Here is a 17,770-nt window from a genome sequence, read left to right on the forward strand (position 1 = left end):
TACTCTGTAGTTCCTAGGTATATTTCCTATGCCCAGTAGGAGCAGGGCTAGTTCGGGTTCGAGTTTCCCTGATGTAGGAAATAGATTGGATATATATTGTGAGACCTTACTCCAGAAGTGATGCAAGAGGGGACATGACCAAAATATGTGGAGTAATGATCCAATTCCTCCGCAACCCCTCCAGCAGAGGGGGGACAGCTCCTTTTTCATCTGGGACAGTCTTAATGGGGAGCAGTACCATCTAGTCAGGAGTTTTTGATATTGTTCCCAATGTGAGGCGCAGGAAGTAGATTTATGAGCCCATCTCATCGCCTCGCACCACATTTCCTGTGAGAATTTTTTGTTTAGGTCCTTTTCCCAGTTCAGGAAAATAATTGTTTTCTTGAATGTTTGTGTGCCAGATAGGCAAGTGTAGATTGATTTAGAAAGTTTTTTCTGTAGTGTTATATCTGCATTTAATATATTGCTTAAAGGGTTTGGTAGCGTAGAGAAAGTAAGTTTGTGGGCTCTTAAGAAGTCACAAATACGTAAATAGGTGAAGTATTCCAGAGGAGGGACTGCGTATTTTTCTTGTAGCTGAGGGAAGGAGAGTAAATTGTTGTCCAGGAACAAGTCTGAGACCTTCATGGTTTCTCTATAAGGCCAGTTATTTAAACAGATATCAGGGATTAAGTACTTTAGTGTGAGAAAGGGAAGTGGGATTTTTGTAGATGTGCTTGGATCAAGGTTTGATCCTGGGCCTAGAGCATTCCATGCTTTTAGTGTGGCTTTTACTGGGGGAGGGTGTTGTGAGGCTTCCTGGGGAATGATTGCGTTTGCTAGAAGATATACTTGCCAATTGAATATGCCCGTTAGATTGGATTCAGTGGAAGCCCATGTTTTATTCGCCTCCATGTTGCACCAGTGTCTGCTTTGATCAATTAGAAAAGTATTGTGATAATTTCGTAGGTTAGGAAGCCCCATACCCCCGAATTTCAGAGGTCTGTTCAGAATGGAGAATGCCACTCTTCGTCTCGCTCCTCTCCATATAAATTGATTCATTTGTTGGTGGAATGACAGGAATATGGAGTTTGGAATGGGCACAGGGATGGTCCTAAAGAGGTATAAAATGCGAGGAAGAATGAGCATTTTGTACAGAATCACCCTGCCCATCCAGCTAGGCTCGAATTTGGCCAAACGGTCTAGTTCTTTTTGTAGTAGCACTTTTAGCGGGAAGAAGTTTGTCGAGGGAAGGTCGGCGACTGAGGGGGTTAAGAGTATGCCTAAGTAAGGCAGGGAGGAGGGGCACCATTGGAATGGGAATGTAGAGCTCAAGGATTTCTCCTCTGCTTTGGATAGATTAATGCCCATCATTTGTGATTTAGTAGAGTTTGCTTTATAGTAGGAAATGGCACTGAACTATTGCAAGGTAGACATCACCTGGGGAAGAGAGGTTTTTGGGTTTGTTAGGGTTAGTATTACGTCGTTGGCAAATAGGTTTATTTTGTGCGTCTCTGTTCCTGTGGGAATGCCCTTAATATGTGGGTTGGACCTAACTGCCTCTGCCAACGGCTCCATCATCATTGAGAATACGAGAGGCGATAGGGGACAGCCTTGGCATGTGCCATTAGTGATTTGGAACGCTTTAGACAGGACACCGTTAGTTAGGACAGAAGCTGATGGGGTAGTGTAGAGGGCGGTCACCGCCGTGAGAATTGGTCCGGAGAAGCCGAATCGCTCCAGTACGCGGCCCATGTACCCCCAATGCACCCTATTGAATGCCTTCTCCGCATTCAGGGAGAGGAGCAGAGAAGGCATTCTTGTAGCGCCAGTTTTGGCTATGAGGTTGATCAGGCGTCTTGTTCCGTCCGGTGCCTGTCTTCCTCTTGTGAAGCCCACCTGATCGTTTTTAATAAGTTGGGGTAGGATAGGAGATAAACGGTTGGCTATTATTTTTGCATAGAGTTTGGTATCCGAGAGTTTAGGAGAGAGATAGGTCGAAAGTTATTTGTGGATTCGGGAGACTTGTCCTCCTTAGGGATGGTGACTATGGTTGCTTTTAGATTTTCAGGGGGGATTTTGCCTGTTGACATTATGTGGTTAAAAAAGTCGCATATATGTGGAAGCAGAACCGGGGAGAATAGTTTGAGGTATTCATTCGAGAAACCGTCGGGACCTGGGGATTTGCCTGGCTTCAGCGAGCGGATGGTTTGTTCTATTTCTTGTGGCGTCATAGGCTGGCATAGCTCTTGAGTTTGGCTTTGCGAGAGAGATGGAAGGGATAGTGTGGATAAGAATGCATAAATTGCTAGCTCATTAGGTTGGGTGGTATCTTTATCTTGGCTTAGATTGTAGAGTGAATTATAGTAATTGCTGAATTCGTCAGCAATTTCTTGTGGGCTGTAAATCTTTTTGTTTGTTGTCTGAGAGATTAGGTAAGGAATTCTTGAGTTTGCTTTGGATGCTTTGACTTTGTTGGCCATTAGTTTGCTCGCTTTATTGTGTGAGTGATAGTGATGCATTTTAAGTCTTTTTATGTGGTTCTCGTGGTCTAATGTAAGGTGCGCTTGAAGCTCTGTTCTTGCTTTTTTTAAGGGGAGTAAATTTCCTAGGGACGGATCTGCCTTATGTATCGCAGCCAAGGAGGAGACTTTTGTTAGTAATTCATTTGTGGTTAAATTGCGTTGCTTGTTATAGTATGCTGTCTGTTGAATGAAAAGACCCCTTGCGAATGCCTTATGTGCATTCCATAAAGTTGAAGGGCTGATGGATGGGTGGGAGTTAAGAGCAAAGAATTCAGTGAGCATTTTCTCTGCCGATTTGGAGTTGTTTTTAAAAGACATAACGTAAGTGTTATTTCTCCAAATAAAAGCATTTGGGGACGAATGGGATAGACGGAGCGACAAGGTTATCGGGGCATGGTCTGACCAGGTGATGTCTCCTATTTCGCATTCTGTTACCATTGGTAAGAGCCATTTTGTTGTTAGAAAGATGTCGATGCGGTAGTAGGTGTTGTGTCTATGGGAGAAAAAGGTGAAGTCTCTCTCTGATGCGTGTTTACATCTCCACGCATCATACAGATCCTCTTTTTGTAGCCAATCGTCGAGGTAAGGGGGAGCTCTCTCTCTTTTTGATGTAGAGTCCAAGTCTGGGTTATGAATAGTATTAAAGTCCCCGCATATTATAAGTTTGCCTTTGATTATATGCGAAATCTGTTTACACAGATCGTTTAGAAAGGCAAGCTGAGCAGTATTTGGGGCATAGACGTTCACTATGGTGAAGATCATGTTATTAATTTTACAAACTAAAGCGACATATCTTCCCTTCGCGTCCAGAACCTCCTTCTGTAGTTGGAAAGCAACCGTTTTTTTTACTGCAATAAAAACGCCTGCTTTTTTCTTTGGGCCATTAGCGTAGAAAACTTGGGGAAAGTCCCTATTAGTCAGTCTGGTGGGGGCATTTTTTTGAAAGTGGGTTTCCTGAACGCAAACCACCTCCGCTTTGGATCTTTTTATTTCTCTCCACAAAAGAGATCTTTTGAATGGGCTGTTCAAGCCTTTTGCATTGAGGGACATAATTTTCAATGCCATCTTGGTTGTGGTGGTTCTGCGCCTAGGAAACCATACGTAGACAACAACCTTTTCACATAGCAAGAAATATTATCAAACGGTAACAGAGCTATGCAGTTTGTGAAAGATAAGCAATTAGGTACCTTGTGGGGAATAACAAACATTTGAATAAGTAAAAGTATAAGCAGAAACATAATCGTGCAGTGAGTCAGACTGCGCAAACTTGTGGAAAGTCTTCAGAAATATGGTGGTATAACCTGTCCTTGTAGAGCCGGTGATCAGCGACGTGAGCTTTCTAGGTTGCATCTCTCCACTCCTGCGCGATCTTGGGAGACTGGTTGTTCCTCCTGGTCTGGGTTTGGTTCATTTCTGTTGGACGAGGAATATTCCATTCCTCCAGTAGCTCAAGTCCCTTGTCTAGTGTGGCAATGACATGGGTTTTCCCGTTCTTTGCGATGATGATTTTTGTTGGGAAGCCCCATTTGTATCTTACTTCGTGGTTGCGGAGCGCTGACGTTATGGGGGACAATTTCTTCCTTGCTGCAATTGTAGCTTGGGAGAGGTCAGCGTAGAGTGTAATGTTCTGGAACGGGGCTGGTAATGTGGGTTTTTGTCTTGAGACTCGCGTAAGCTGCTCTTTGATGTGGTAGAAGTGTATTTGTGCGATTGTGTCTCGCGGATAGGATGGAGGAACGGATTAACCTCTTGGTAGTCTTTGTGCCCGGTCTATTGTGAGGTCCGAGGCTGAGCATTGCGGGATGATCGCTTGGATTAGTCTTTTCAGAAATGCAACAAGTTCAGCGGGAGGTGTTGACTCAGGAATACCTCTGAACTTGATATTATTTCTACGATTTCTGTCCTCCATGTCTGCTAGTTTATTGCGTAGAGATTCTACTTCCTCCTCCAAGCTGTTATGAGAGTCCACTAGTGAGTTATGGGCCACTGCAAATTCTCCCATTTTACGCTCTGTATGGTCCACTCTTTCTCCCAGCTCATCCACAGTCGCAGTTATGCCTGCAAGGCTATTGGCGATATCTTTTTGTATTGAGGTATGAAGCGCTAGCATTGCTTCTTTCAAAACTATCTCCGAAGCAGCATGGTTATGAGCTGGCATATTTTTTTGTGTCAGTTCAGTTGTGTGGTCAGAGTCGGATGAATAACGGGCTCGCTGTTTTTGCGGGCTAGCAGAATTTGAGTTGCTCTCTGTCACTCCTGTGTCATGTGGGGAGTGTTGGGCACCCCTTTTACTGCATGTTGTCGCAATGTCGGTAGGGGAAGTACCGTTTTGGCTCTTGCGATCTTGGTCTGGGTGATTTTTGGCAGTCTGAGGCAGCCTTTTTATCGGGAGTTTGCTAGTGGGTAATGCCCGTGGGGAAATACGAGGATCCATGGGAGCCATATAGCTTCCAGTATCCCCGCGGAAACTTGGGGTGCGGGGACAATCTTTATTGCCTTCTTGGATGTAGCCCTCTGATGTAATAGGGGCTTCAGCCCTTAATTCTGGGGAGGCATTCTTGGGATGTTGGAGTCTGCCTTGTGGTGTGGTATAATGGAGGGACTCCTTGGTAGCATAAGCCTGAGAGGCTGTGGGGGGGGCACCCCGGGTGTCTGTGGCAGTGGGAGCCTGATCAGAGAGGTACTCAGCTGGGGCAGAGCATGGGAGAGGTGTTTCACCCACCTGTAAGTCCTGTACTCTTTCCTGCTGTTCGGCAGCGCTTGTAGCGAGCGATGCAGGGGAGAGCTCCACGGCCGGCGCCATGGAATCAGGGGAGCTGCGGTGAGCGCTGTTCCAGTCTCCTTTCTCCCTCCCTCTCTGAAGCTCCGTCGGAGGTCCCGCGGGCAAACCTGGGTCGGCAGGGCAGGCTCCGGAGTCCTGGTCTGAGTGGGCTTCAGTGACAGCTGTCTGGGCGCTCTGCAGGGAGCCTGTGACAGGTGAAGCGGGGGGAGTCCCGGATCTCCGGTCCGTGCGATCAGCCGTGTCACCTCGGGCTGGGCTTGCAGGCAGCACCCGCGGGGAATGAGAGGTGAGAGTTCTTTTGCCCGTAGGCAGTTCAGGCAGGCTTCGTCCTCCGCTGCGGTTTATGTCTTCTTCAGCAGGTCTATCCCTGTTGTCCGGGCACTCCTGCCTCCTCTCCAAGCGCGGGAATGCATGGCCGCCATCTTTTGACTCCTCTCCCCGGCCTTTTGTGGAGTAAAAGTCCGTTAATTTCTTTGGGGACAGCTTTCTCACCCTTCTGGGCATGCTGGTGTGTGCTCGCCTTCTTTAGGGGTGGAAAAAAGTCTTTGGAGCTGATTATTTTGGCTGCTTTAGTTGTCGCTGTGCAGGTTAAGAGAGGAGCTGTACTAGGATGCGACCATCTAGTTCTCCTCCTTTGCCACGCCCCCTCGCATCCATTTTTATTACATTGACTTTACCACTCCAAGAGAGGAACAGGGGCCTTCATTTACCCAGGTCCCTCTCGAGGTTTTCGACAAAAGGGGCGAAATTTAGTTTAAAGGCCTGGGACCAATTCAGCTTTTTATGTAATTTGACAATCTTGACTTTTATCTTGCTCCCTCATTGACCGTTAAAGTGTTTTTTCCATTTCCTAAAATTGCTTCACGGCCACTCTGTATTTCTAGGTTGCTGCTGACCAGGATCTGTCACTATTAAAACCATTCACTGGTTATACAAAGTCACTGCTGTGGCCAGTGATTTGCTGCAGCAGTAACAGGTACTGGTCACGTGCAACCAGGAAGTACATAGTGGCTGTGAAGCAATTTTAAGTAGTGGAAAAACTACTTTACAGACCCCAATTTGCATATTAGTCCATCATGTGGTGTAATCTGAATTTCAAAAATGTTGGTTTTCTGATGTTTTTGTGCTAATATTTAAATGACAAACATTAAAGTGTACAGATGTGGATGGACACATTGATTTGTCACACAATGAAGCATAAGTATCTGTCTGTGATCACCTAAATATTTGGAAGGTATACATGGCATATGTTGCATGCTGACATTCCAATTACAGACCTTGTAAAGGTTGGTAACAAATAACTGATAATATTAATGCTAATCATATTGATAGGTTTATATCAAAGGCCGAATTCACATGAGTGTATGCATATTTGCATACTCATTTGCACTGCGTTTTTGTGGAATGCACATTGTTAATTTGCCCACACAACTGTGTTGTTACTGGGCTTTATGCATGCACAAATTGTGTACATTTGTGCACGCAAAAAAAAAACAAGGATGCTGTAAGAAGATGGCAGAGAAATGTGGTCAGTGATTACTTTTTGTCACCCATTGATTTTTGTCAGACTGGCTGTACATACTGAGGCATTGTGTATCTATACTCTTTGTCAAAAACAATCTCGCCTCCAGAAGCAGTTGTCATTGTGCTACAAACCTTGGCGTACAGTTGGATCTCAGGCAGATATGCAAATGATTAGAATTGTGGTATCATTAGATGAATGGTCTTGCCCCTGAGGCCCTAAAAGAGGATTCATCCTTGGCCTATAAAAAGGCTCTCAGAGGTTACTTGTGTGTAGTGTCCTCGTCTTCCACTTGTGTAGAGTTTGTTAACCACTAGACGCTTCTACGACCTAGAGAAGAGATTTTGCCCAGTTAGCAGAGTTTGTGTCACGAGTCTAGTGCGGGACTGAAGTCTCGTACTGTAGCCACTTACTGGAAGGTAGCGTGGTCCAGGAGTAGCTGGGGTCTGGCACATGAGATGGCGGTGCAGTACAAATGGTTGAAGCAATAATGTAGTCATGAGGTATAGCCGAGGTCCGGTACTTGAGATGGTGGTGCAGTACAAAGGGTTGGAGCAATAACGTAGTCAGGAGGTGTGGTGACCCAGAGGTTCTACTCGAAACACGAGGCCCACGCGGAGGAGCTGGGAGGATAAAACTGTCATGGGTCACGGTGGCACTCACCAGTCTCCTTCCTGGTGGGCTACACGCGACCTCGGCCAAAGTACCACCCGGCCGCTTTCAGACACCCCTAGGATGGGGATGGCCAATAAACATGTACTGAGATTTTTAGTTTTTTTCTGAGATTTTTCTCTGGACACAGTACCTCTGCACGGTAGTCTGGGCTCGCCTTTGTACTCACTCTCTCTCTCACACTCTGTCCTCATTCGCTACTGGCTCTTCACATTGATGTCCTGAAGATACCTTTCTTTCTCTTCCATTCTCTTCACCACATGAGGGTTGAAGATACCCCCATGTGTCCGCCACTCAGAAGAACTCCTGATGAACAATCTCTGAAGAAGAACTGAAGACTTCTTCCCGCTCTCAGACACTCATACTTATGGTCTCTAGCATACCACATGACAGGACGTAAATTGATACATTTGCAGACATTAACTCTTCATCCACTGTAGCTGTGCAATACACATAACAAATGACAGGACAAGACATTACATGTATGGAATTTATAGAGGGGCCAAGAATAGACATTCTGGGCAACTACAGAGGTATAGCCAAGATCTGGTACATGAGATTGATGATCAGTTGAAGAGGAGCAGGTATGTGGGAGAGTCGCTTGATTAGAGGCACAGGGCACAATAACATGCAAGGATTGAGGAAACAGGGCCACGTTTATATAGAAGAATAATCGGGGAAGGTACAAGACACGGGATAGACTAGACAAGGAAAACACAGAGCCAGGAAAACACGCAATCAGGAACACTAATGCGGATTTGGCTCAGTATGAAGGGCTGCTGCTTCGAATCTTGATAGTTTGAGAGAAGCTGGATGGTGGTATTAACCTCCTGACAATGTGGGCTGTTCTGACCACACTGTCAGGGGGTGTTGGGACCAGTGGGTGCATGAGGGCATGCACACAAGGTGACCAGGGTAAGAAAGCCCTTGACAGACCACTAGTACAGAGAATCATCTGATCTTCCAACAAATATAAGCAGCTCCAACTGTTTCTGTGTCAACCATTTGGAACCATTGTTACAGGCCTCTATGTTTGTCGAAACCATTTGTAGCTGCTTAGCTGAAGGACATTTGGTCTCACAGTGTACATTACTGCCTTTTATAACCACCCACCTTCACCTCTGTTTGCAGTGGTGTCATGAACAACGAAACTGGACAACTATGGAGTAGAACTGGGTTGTCTTCATTCAGACTAGCATATAAGTATTTGGTCCCATTTCTATTTTTGCTGAGCTATTATTTTTTATGAGTCTTATAAACATCTTACTATATTATATTTATGTCAGTGAATGCTTGAAGACCACACCTTGGTTGGGCTAGATTTCCATAGCATTTAGATCCACCTATTCTTCCAGTATAAATACAGCAAGATGGATGGTCAAGCATCAGTCTACTGCTACTTGCCCAAGGTAAGTGACTTCATCTAGTAGTGGACAACTCTGCCTTTATAGAATATTTAGCTTGGTGACTGCTTTTTGCAAGCATTGCTCGTGAGGTTTCTCTGTTTTGAATTCTTCTGGATCAACGTGGTGAGATACTGTAAAAGATAATAAGTTAAGTTGATGGGCTAGTATCTGTTTAACCTTAGTATGTAACTATGCATCACAGGGCACTTGCATTGTTCATCGTCTTTTATCCATATGGATTCAATCAATATATTATTTCATCAAATTTCTAACATTTTGAAACATAGGGAAATATTACCTCATGTTGCAAGTGTTTTGTAAGCTTACACAATTGTATTGGTAGGATCTTAGATGAAAATCAAGTAGCTTGCAAGTACTTATCACATTGACTATTCAACCAAATGTCTGACTCAGACAATGCGACAGATGAAGAAATAACTGGCTAACCATTTATTATATAATAATAGAAGGAGCAGCCAAAACACCCACTTTATATGAGCCAGCAAGCCATAATTATAAGTGGCTATACATTTCAAGGCAACACCAATGCACAGAAAGTAGAACATCACTTCTATGGGATTAGAAGAGATTGCCAAATGCAGCAATGTCTGCCTGTTGGATAGAAGTGGATGGAGTAGAAGTCGAGCATGTACATCATCACTCCATTCACATGGGGCATTCCGATGCACCGTTCTCAGGACCAATGGCCAGAGCCCCAGTGACCAGACAGTTATCCTATTAAAGACATTTATTAAACGCCTTTAAATCAGGTAAATTAATGAAGTCATGTAGAAAATAGGGGAAAAATGTTCACATCTCAAATCTACTCTAGACTATATGTCCACATAACTACACAAAACACAATGAGAATCATATTAATATTTATGAAATGTGTACTAATTATTAAACATTTATTCATTCCTCAACAGTTTTACCCTACAGATCCTTTTTAGGAGCCTATAAACCCCAACCACAGAAATGGACGGAGGTAAAGGTTCCCGGATTCATAATTTGACTTTAAAGAAAAGCAGATTAATTATTTTCTGCAAATAGTCACTTCAATCAGTATATTTACCCTCTTTTTAATTCATTTTCAGCACCAAACCCCGCCAAGAAGGTAAGACTAAAATTTGATTACTAGGAAAGAAGCCTGGTTTATTTAATGCATTAATGAGTTGGCTGTCTAGAAACCAAAGTGCTTGAAATGATTCAGATAAGGAATTACATATGTACCGTGTGTGCAACATTGTGTGGAAACATTGGAACTAAATAAAAACCCTTCAGTAGCATCTTAGCTAGGGTTTACTTTATTTTACCAAAAATTCATTACCCTAGACCTTTATGTGTAACCTTGGCCATAGCAGTGCAGTTCCTTAGTACCACTTCTCTGGTAACTCGTACCTGAGGTACACACCCCACCAGCAGCCCCTTAAGATACCAATAGACATTAGAAGACTGTTGGCCAAGACCAAAAATTTTGGCAGTTCTGGTTGTCCATCTAATCTGCATGGCGATGTCCCAATGCCACCCCAACAGCATATATATAGGAAAAAGGATCAGATTGTCTACAGATTTAAACAGGATTGATCCTTTGTTCTCATGGGAAGTAAGATGAGGCCAATGGTGTCTAGTAGTAGCTTGTTAACTTTTTCCCCATTAAGAACATATGTGCAGAGTGTGAATATGAGATCTGGAGGAATAGCCTACAGCTATCTAAATATATGGCCAGAGCCTTTTTCTAATCCTGAACTTTCAACATATGCTGAACATACAGATGCACAGATACATTAAATATACAGATCTTATGTATAGTTATGATGTTGCAAGTCTAGTCATGACAGTTATTACATAATATATCCATGTATAGTGTTTAATTTAATCTTAATATCATTATCTTTACAGCCAACTGGCAGCCAACAGAACTCAGTAAGTAAAACGTGTTAAACTGGTGTTGCATGTTGCAAAATATTATAATGAACTGAAGCTAAGTATTATTAATTTAACTAAGAAATGTTAAGTTGTTTGGTGTATCAATACTTTATTATTATTTGTGTACCTGACAGAGAGGCAATGCCTTCTGGATGAAGACTTGGCTTTGAGCTTACAACATCTGTTCTCTAGATTATGGTTTATTTCTTTCCATAGAACACATCAACTGGAGGAAGCCAAGGAAGCAGCCAAAGCCAGACCAGTGGTCAGCAAAGCCAGGGAAGTGGACAAGGCAGTGGATATCAACAGGGACAAAGCAGCAGCAGCAGCCAGCAATCCAGCGGACAACAAGGACAGAATCAGAGCACCACCCAGCAGGGCAGTGGACAGCAACAAGGCCAGGGTCAGAGCAGTGGCCAACAGGGTGGTGGATACCAACAAGGACAGAGTCAGAGCAGTGGCCAGCAAAGCAGTGGAAGCCAGCAGAGTTATGGTCAAAGCAGTAGCCAGCAAGGTCAAGGTAGCAGCAGTGGCCAGCAAAGCCAGTCTGGGGGACAGCAGAGCCAAGGCAGAAGCAGTGGTCAAACCCAGACTGAGGGACAACAGAGCCAAGGTAGCAGCAGTGGCCAAAGCCAGACTAGGGGACAACAGAGCCAAGGTAGTGGGCAAAGTTTTGGAAGCCAGCAAGGAGGACAGAGTCAGAATCAAGGACAAGGGCAGGGACAGAATTCTTCTTCTTCCTCCTCCTCCTCCTCTTCCCACAACTTTAGTCAAGGAAAACAATAGATCTGTGATTAACAATCCAACAGTCCAATATCTATTTGTGTCTGATGATACCTGCTGTCTCTTTATCTTCTGAAAAATCTATTTCCAAAGTATATTAATAAAATTCTATCATGATTACAGCAACTGAAGTTTTCCTCTTGTCATTTATTTATAAAAGTAACTGAATAGAAATTGAAGAGTTCTTGTAATTTAGCAAGAAATTAATATACTGTATGCGTTTAGAAAATGTTCAGCCAGAATATGTGTGCTAAAAACTTCATAGGATATGCGCCATAGTGTGTGAATTTAAATTAATAATGTATACGTAATAAATGAGTGTTCTGTGCTGTGAGTGATGAGGAATTTATTTCTTGTGGATAGAAGTTAAAAATGGCCTAGCAAACTGGAGAACCAGATATCTAATTTAGACCTTAACCCCTAAACGCTCCAGGATGAAAGTTTTCATTGTGGAAGTTCGGGGTTTGTAAGGAGGGGGATTGTGGGTCGTTCTCGCTCTATACAATGCGGGTGAGGCTGTTTCCTACAGCAGACACTTGCCTACAGCTGCTCCAATCAGCACCACGCTGATTGCAGCTATTAACCCTTTAAATCTTGCTATTAATTATGACAGTAGCATTTAAATGGCCCTCCGTTGCCCCCAAGGCTGCCATTGCAAATTGCCTATCAAGCCATGCATGTGGTTTAGAGCATTCAGCCTCTGACATTTTGGAGGATTTTGAGTTTTATGGATTTTCCCTCTAATTACAGTACTGTGCAAACATTTCAGGCAGGTGTGGAAAAAATGCTTCAAATTAAGAATGCTTTATAAAATAAAAGTGTTAATAGCTTTCTTGTCAATTAGCAAAATACAAAGTTAATGAACAAAAGAGAAATGTAAATCACATTAATATTTGGTGTCACCGTCCTTTGGCTACAAAATAGCATCAATTCTTCTAGATACACTTTCACAAAGGTTTTTGAAGGCAGGGAGTTTGTTCCAACTATCTTGGAGAACTAACCACTGATCTCCTGTGGATGTAGGCTTGCTCAAATCCTTCTGTTTCTTCATATAATGCCAGACAGAATGATGTTGAGTTCAAGGCTCTGTGGGGACATATCATGACTTCCAGGAATTTGTCTTTACACTGCAGATAGTTCTTAAGGATATTGGCTGTATGTTTGAGTTGTCCCACAGCATAAAAAAAATTAGATCAATGCGTCTCCTTCAATTTTTGAAAAAAAATCTTACTTTGCAGCATTTTTTCATACTTGCCTAAACTTGTGCACAGTACTGCATCTCAAGTTGTATAATATCACTCAAGAAGGTGAACACTCCAAATCTTTAGCCCAAAATGCTATGAAGCCATCTTCCCAGTTCTTTCTTGAGACCTTGCATAAGACCTTGACCAGAATGTTTAAGAAACTGCAGTTTCTACTGTCATCAAATACTAAGGAATGGGAAAAGCTGAGGCCCTGAAGGATTTATTACAAGATTCTTAAAGAAATGTAGAAACTTACTTACGTCTCTTCTCTTTAGGGCATTTAACATAGCCTCCTGTGGTTTTTCCTTTTTCCAGTTACTTGAAGCTTATATAACCATTATTCAAAAGCAAGGTACAGATTTTTCCAAACCTGCCCTCCTCACCCCATTGACTGTCATACTCTGGAGGTCTCCTCTATGTATTCCAGGTACTTCCATGCAGTGCAGCCTTCTATCAGCCACAATCTTGAGAGTTAGATTTTTTACTTTACTTTAAGTTTCCTATCTATCGCATGATGCAATCAGCCCAGCATTAGATGAGGTTATATCATTCTACCTGTAGAGGGAACAGTTTAATTATCATTACCTTCTATTTTCACCTAAATGAGCTACAGTCCATAAGTGTCAGGAGGTTAAGCTGGGATCTCCTCTATTATAACTGTGTGACTGAAGCTGTGTGATCACCATCAGTAACTGTGACAGGAGTGCCGGTGTCTACCTCAACACAGTTGATGTGGTAGATCCATGCAATAGCATCACACAGGCTGTAAATTTGACTAGAAAATGAATCCATATTTCCGACGCAGATCTGAGCTTGTCAGAACTGAGCTCACATGACCGTCTGAGGAAAAAGAGGGCAGGAGTTTCAGAAAGAAAGAAATGACTAACCAGGATAACACTGGCTGACCTCTATAGGGGATATAACTACATAATGAATGAATTTAAAAATTCACTGGAGTGCTCCTTAATGTGAATAAATTGTATTTCAAGATTTTGATCTTTATTCCGCATCCCTACATTCTGATTTTCCTTCATAGGGAACATGTGGACTTAGTACCTGGCCAAGAAACCAGGGTGAAAACCCCTTTAATTACAGATGTTGAGAAGTCCTTGGACAAGTCCATTGGAGGTTTCTGGAGGTGACCCTGCAAAAGAATCGGTCGGAAATCTGCTACACAGTTCAGGCTTCATGGGTGCAGACAGGGGTACCCTCTTCTCATTTTACTTTTACATATTAGTTTTGGAGTTTTTAGCAAACACACATTCACAAAATGCCACAAAATGCCACTATCGGTACAGTTAAAGTAGACTCGACGGAAATTCAATTATTATGATTCTTCATGGATGACCTATTAATTTAGATTTTCTCCTCCATAGTAGGGCTTGTTATTCTACATAAACTTGGGGAATTTGTTAAAGTTAAAGGAGTTGTCTAACTGAAAAAAATATTCAAACAAGTGGCCATATTCTAAAATAACAAAATCAACCATACTCATCTCTCTTTTCTCCCTGGGTAATACTGCAATGAGTCCCGGGGCTTATGTTGGTCTATGTTGACAGCGGAAGTCACATGACTGCTGCAACCAATCAGAGGCTGCAGCATCACTGTTTGGAACACCTTGCATCATGACACCCAGGATGTTAGCACTGATGCCAAGAGAACAGGCTATATATATGGCTCATGCTTGCTCTCTCTGCTGCAGTTCACCTTCTGTGGTAGGAAGCACAGCAATCCTTTCCCTTAACTCCAGCTGCTCAATCTCTGCTTTGCCCCAGGCCGCTCCCCAGCATGTGACCTACTTTGTGGCCTACACCATACTCTTGCTCTTGATTGACCTTCACCACTTCACTGGTCATTGTCCCTGTATGAAACCAGTGCTGCATCCCACAGTCACAAGCTACGTCAGACTCCTCTCACACTGAACTTGTGCTGTTTCACAGCCCCAAGATAGTTGCAGGCCCTTATTCTTTTGAGTCATATGGGGCTGCAAAGCCGATCAGAGTACTTTTTTGGAAGCTTCTCAATGTATTTATTAGTGATATTGAAGCTCTACTTTAAAAATACTGTCTCTAACTTAAATCTTTAGAGCTCTATCCAGAATGTCTCAAGGTGGCTTACAGTGGCAGGGAATGTAGCTTAGCTTCGAAACTCAGTACAGAGCACTGCTCATCTCTCTTATAGTCCCACACATTGAACAGCACATAGACAGGTGTCTGTGTGCTGGTCAATGCAAGTTGTGCCCAAGAATATCAGGAACAGCTCGTACATAGCAATATGAATGTGCCTTAAACTCATTAATGCACATGGAGGAAATTTGAGCAAATGATGGCAATACCTATTTTGTTTTTAATGTAAGTTGATTATTTTGACTTTCATCTTGCTCCCTCATTAACCTTTAAAGAGGTTTTCCCACTACCTAAAGATGCTTCACAGTCACTTTGTCCTTCCTGGTTGCTGCTGACCAGGACTTGTGACCATTGCAGCCAATCACTGTCTATAGAAGGTCGCTGTTGTGACCATGGACTAGCTGCAGCAGTCATAGGTCCTGGTCAGAAGCAACCAACAGTACAAAGTGGCTTTGAAGCAATTTTAAGTAATGGAAAAACCCCTTTAAATGTCCTTCATTTTGACCTTGGAAATCGATTTTCAGTTATAAGTTTACCATAATTCTCCATGAATTTTCCACTTTGTATATCATTCCATCATGAGGTGTAATTTGGATTTCAAAAATTTCTATATTACCATGATATTTGTGCTAATATTTAAATTAAACAACATTGGAGTCTATAGATATGGATGGATCTGTTACACAATGAACCATAAGTATCCCTCTTTGATCTTCCTAAAAATTTGGAAGATATACATGGTATATCTTGCATGCTGACATTTCAGTTACAGACCTTGTAATGGTGGGCAACAAATAACTGATAATCAATAATGATAATCACATTGATAGGTATATATCTAAGGCCGCCTGCAGACGGGCGGAAATTCTGCGGCGGGATTTCCCGCTGAATTTCCGCCCCTGGAAGCTGCCATAGGATTGCGTTAGCAAACGGCCGCGAGAGATTCGCGGCATGCTCTATTTCTGTGCGGGGCTCACGCAGAAACGTCACTTCCCAGCCGCTGGCTCCGCTCTGCGCATGCGCCAGCTCCCCGGCAGCAGGCACATGAAAGAGCCAGAGCTGCAGGAGCGGGTAAGTGCTACTCTGCTCTCTGCAGGGGCTCGGGTCGGGTCCCGCTGCAAGAATTCTCGCAGCCGGATCTGACCCGGCCGTCTGCAGGTGGCAAAGGAAAGAGAAGATGGCTGAAAAAATGTGCTCAATAATTCCTTTTTGTCACCCATTGATTTGTCTCAGACTGGCTGTGAATACTGGGGCATACTGTATCTATTAGGCTCTGTGTACCAGTTTTCTGGCTTACAAAAGTTGCAATTTTGACGCATGCTCTGAAATTGTAACTTCTCCGAAATTAACGCCTGGTCCAGACACTTTTTTAAACAGTCGGTGAGGACTAGCATAGGGGGTAGGTGTATATTATTCTAGAAACCTACCCTATTATTCTCTCATCTGGAACAGGAAGATGCTGGCAAATGAGAGAAACGTATTAAGAGGTTTGTACCTTCTAGTACATTTGTTACTTGTAGCTGGGTGCAAAGTTTATTTAGACTAGCGCACGAACCACTGAACTCTGTATATATAAAGATGAAAGCCATCACTAACTGACTCACCCACTCACTGACTGACTTGCCACTAATTCTCTAACTTCCCGGTGTCGTACAAACGTGAAATTTGGCAAAAGTATTCTTTAGATAAAAAGGAAAAGTAAAGAGGTCAAACTTAATTATTCAATCCTTAAGTGCAAAATTAAATAACATTTGTAATGTACATAATCTAATTCTCTAACTTCCCAGTGTTGTACAAACTTTTAATTTGGCACAACCATTCTTTAGGTCGTAAATAGAAAATGTAAAGGGGTCCTAAATTGATTATTCAATTTTAAGTGCAAAAGTAAGTGAAACCCTATGTAATGTAATTAATAACACACATCTTTACCGCACAAACATGAAATTTGGCAGCTCTTGCTGCAATGGTGATTGGCTTCTGCTACTTCAGTGGTAATTGTCCCTGTACGACAGCAGTGCTGCATCCCACAGTCACAAACTGCATCAGGCTCCTCTCATGCTGAACTTCTGCTATGTCACAGTCCCTAGATCGTTGCGGGCCCATGCTCCACTGAGTCACATGGGGTTACACAGTCAAACAGAACTTTTCTGGAAACTTCCCAATGTATCTATTAGTGATATTGAAGCTCCCACTTGTGACCTACTTTAAAAGTGTAGTCTGTAACTTAAATCTTTAGAGCTGAATCCAGAATGCCTCAGAGTGGCCAACAGTGGCATAGAATGGGACTTAGCTCTGTAGCGCACTACAGAATACTGCTCACCTCTCTTACAGTCCCACACATTGAACAGTACATGGACACATGTCCGTGTGCTGGTCAATGCAAGTTGTGCCCAAGAATCTCAGGAACAAATCGCACATGGCCATCTGAATGTAGCCTTAAAGGGGTTGTCTTGCGGCAGCAAGTGGGTCTATACACTTCTGTATGGCCATATTAATGCACTTTGTAATGTACATTGTGCATTAAATATGAGCCATACAGAAGTTATTCACTTACCTGCTCCGTTGCTAGCGTCCCCGTTGCCATGGTTCCGTCTAACTTCGGTGTCTTCTTGCTTTTTTAGACGCGCTTGCGCAGATGCATCTTCTCCCTTCGGCTGGTCTTGGAAGCATCAGCGTTTTGGCTCCGCCCCCTTGTACGCATCATCGCGTAGCTCCGCCCCATGACGTGTGCCGGTTCCAGCCTCCTGATTGGCTGGAATCGGCACATGACGGGGGCGGAGCTACGCGATGACGCGAAAAGGG

The 17,770-nt window shown here is 43.2% G+C and overlaps 1 protein-coding gene across 1 annotated transcript; it reads left to right on the top strand.

The window, feature by feature from the left end:
* The first annotated feature begins 7,306 nt into the window (after window positions 1–7,306).
* LOC136600988 (large ribosomal subunit protein eL22-like) lies at window positions 7,307–11,722 on the top strand. The gene is made up of 6 exons (XM_066588830.1): window positions 7,307–7,327; window positions 8,847–8,889; window positions 9,816–9,874; window positions 9,984–10,003; window positions 10,789–10,812; window positions 11,032–11,722. Exons 1-6 carry the CDS (start codon window positions 7,307–7,309, stop codon window positions 11,672–11,674), a joined length of 810 nt encoding a protein of 269 aa, XP_066444927.1. The 3' UTR covers window positions 11,675–11,722.
* Window positions 11,723–17,770: the final 6,048 nt, after the last annotated feature.

The sequence above is a fragment of the Eleutherodactylus coqui genome, unplaced genomic scaffold (genome assembly GCF_035609145.1).
Source record: "Eleutherodactylus coqui strain aEleCoq1 unplaced genomic scaffold, aEleCoq1.hap1 HAP1_SCAFFOLD_33, whole genome shotgun sequence".
Taxonomy (NCBI): Eukaryota; Metazoa; Chordata; class Amphibia; order Anura; family Eleutherodactylidae; genus Eleutherodactylus; species Eleutherodactylus coqui.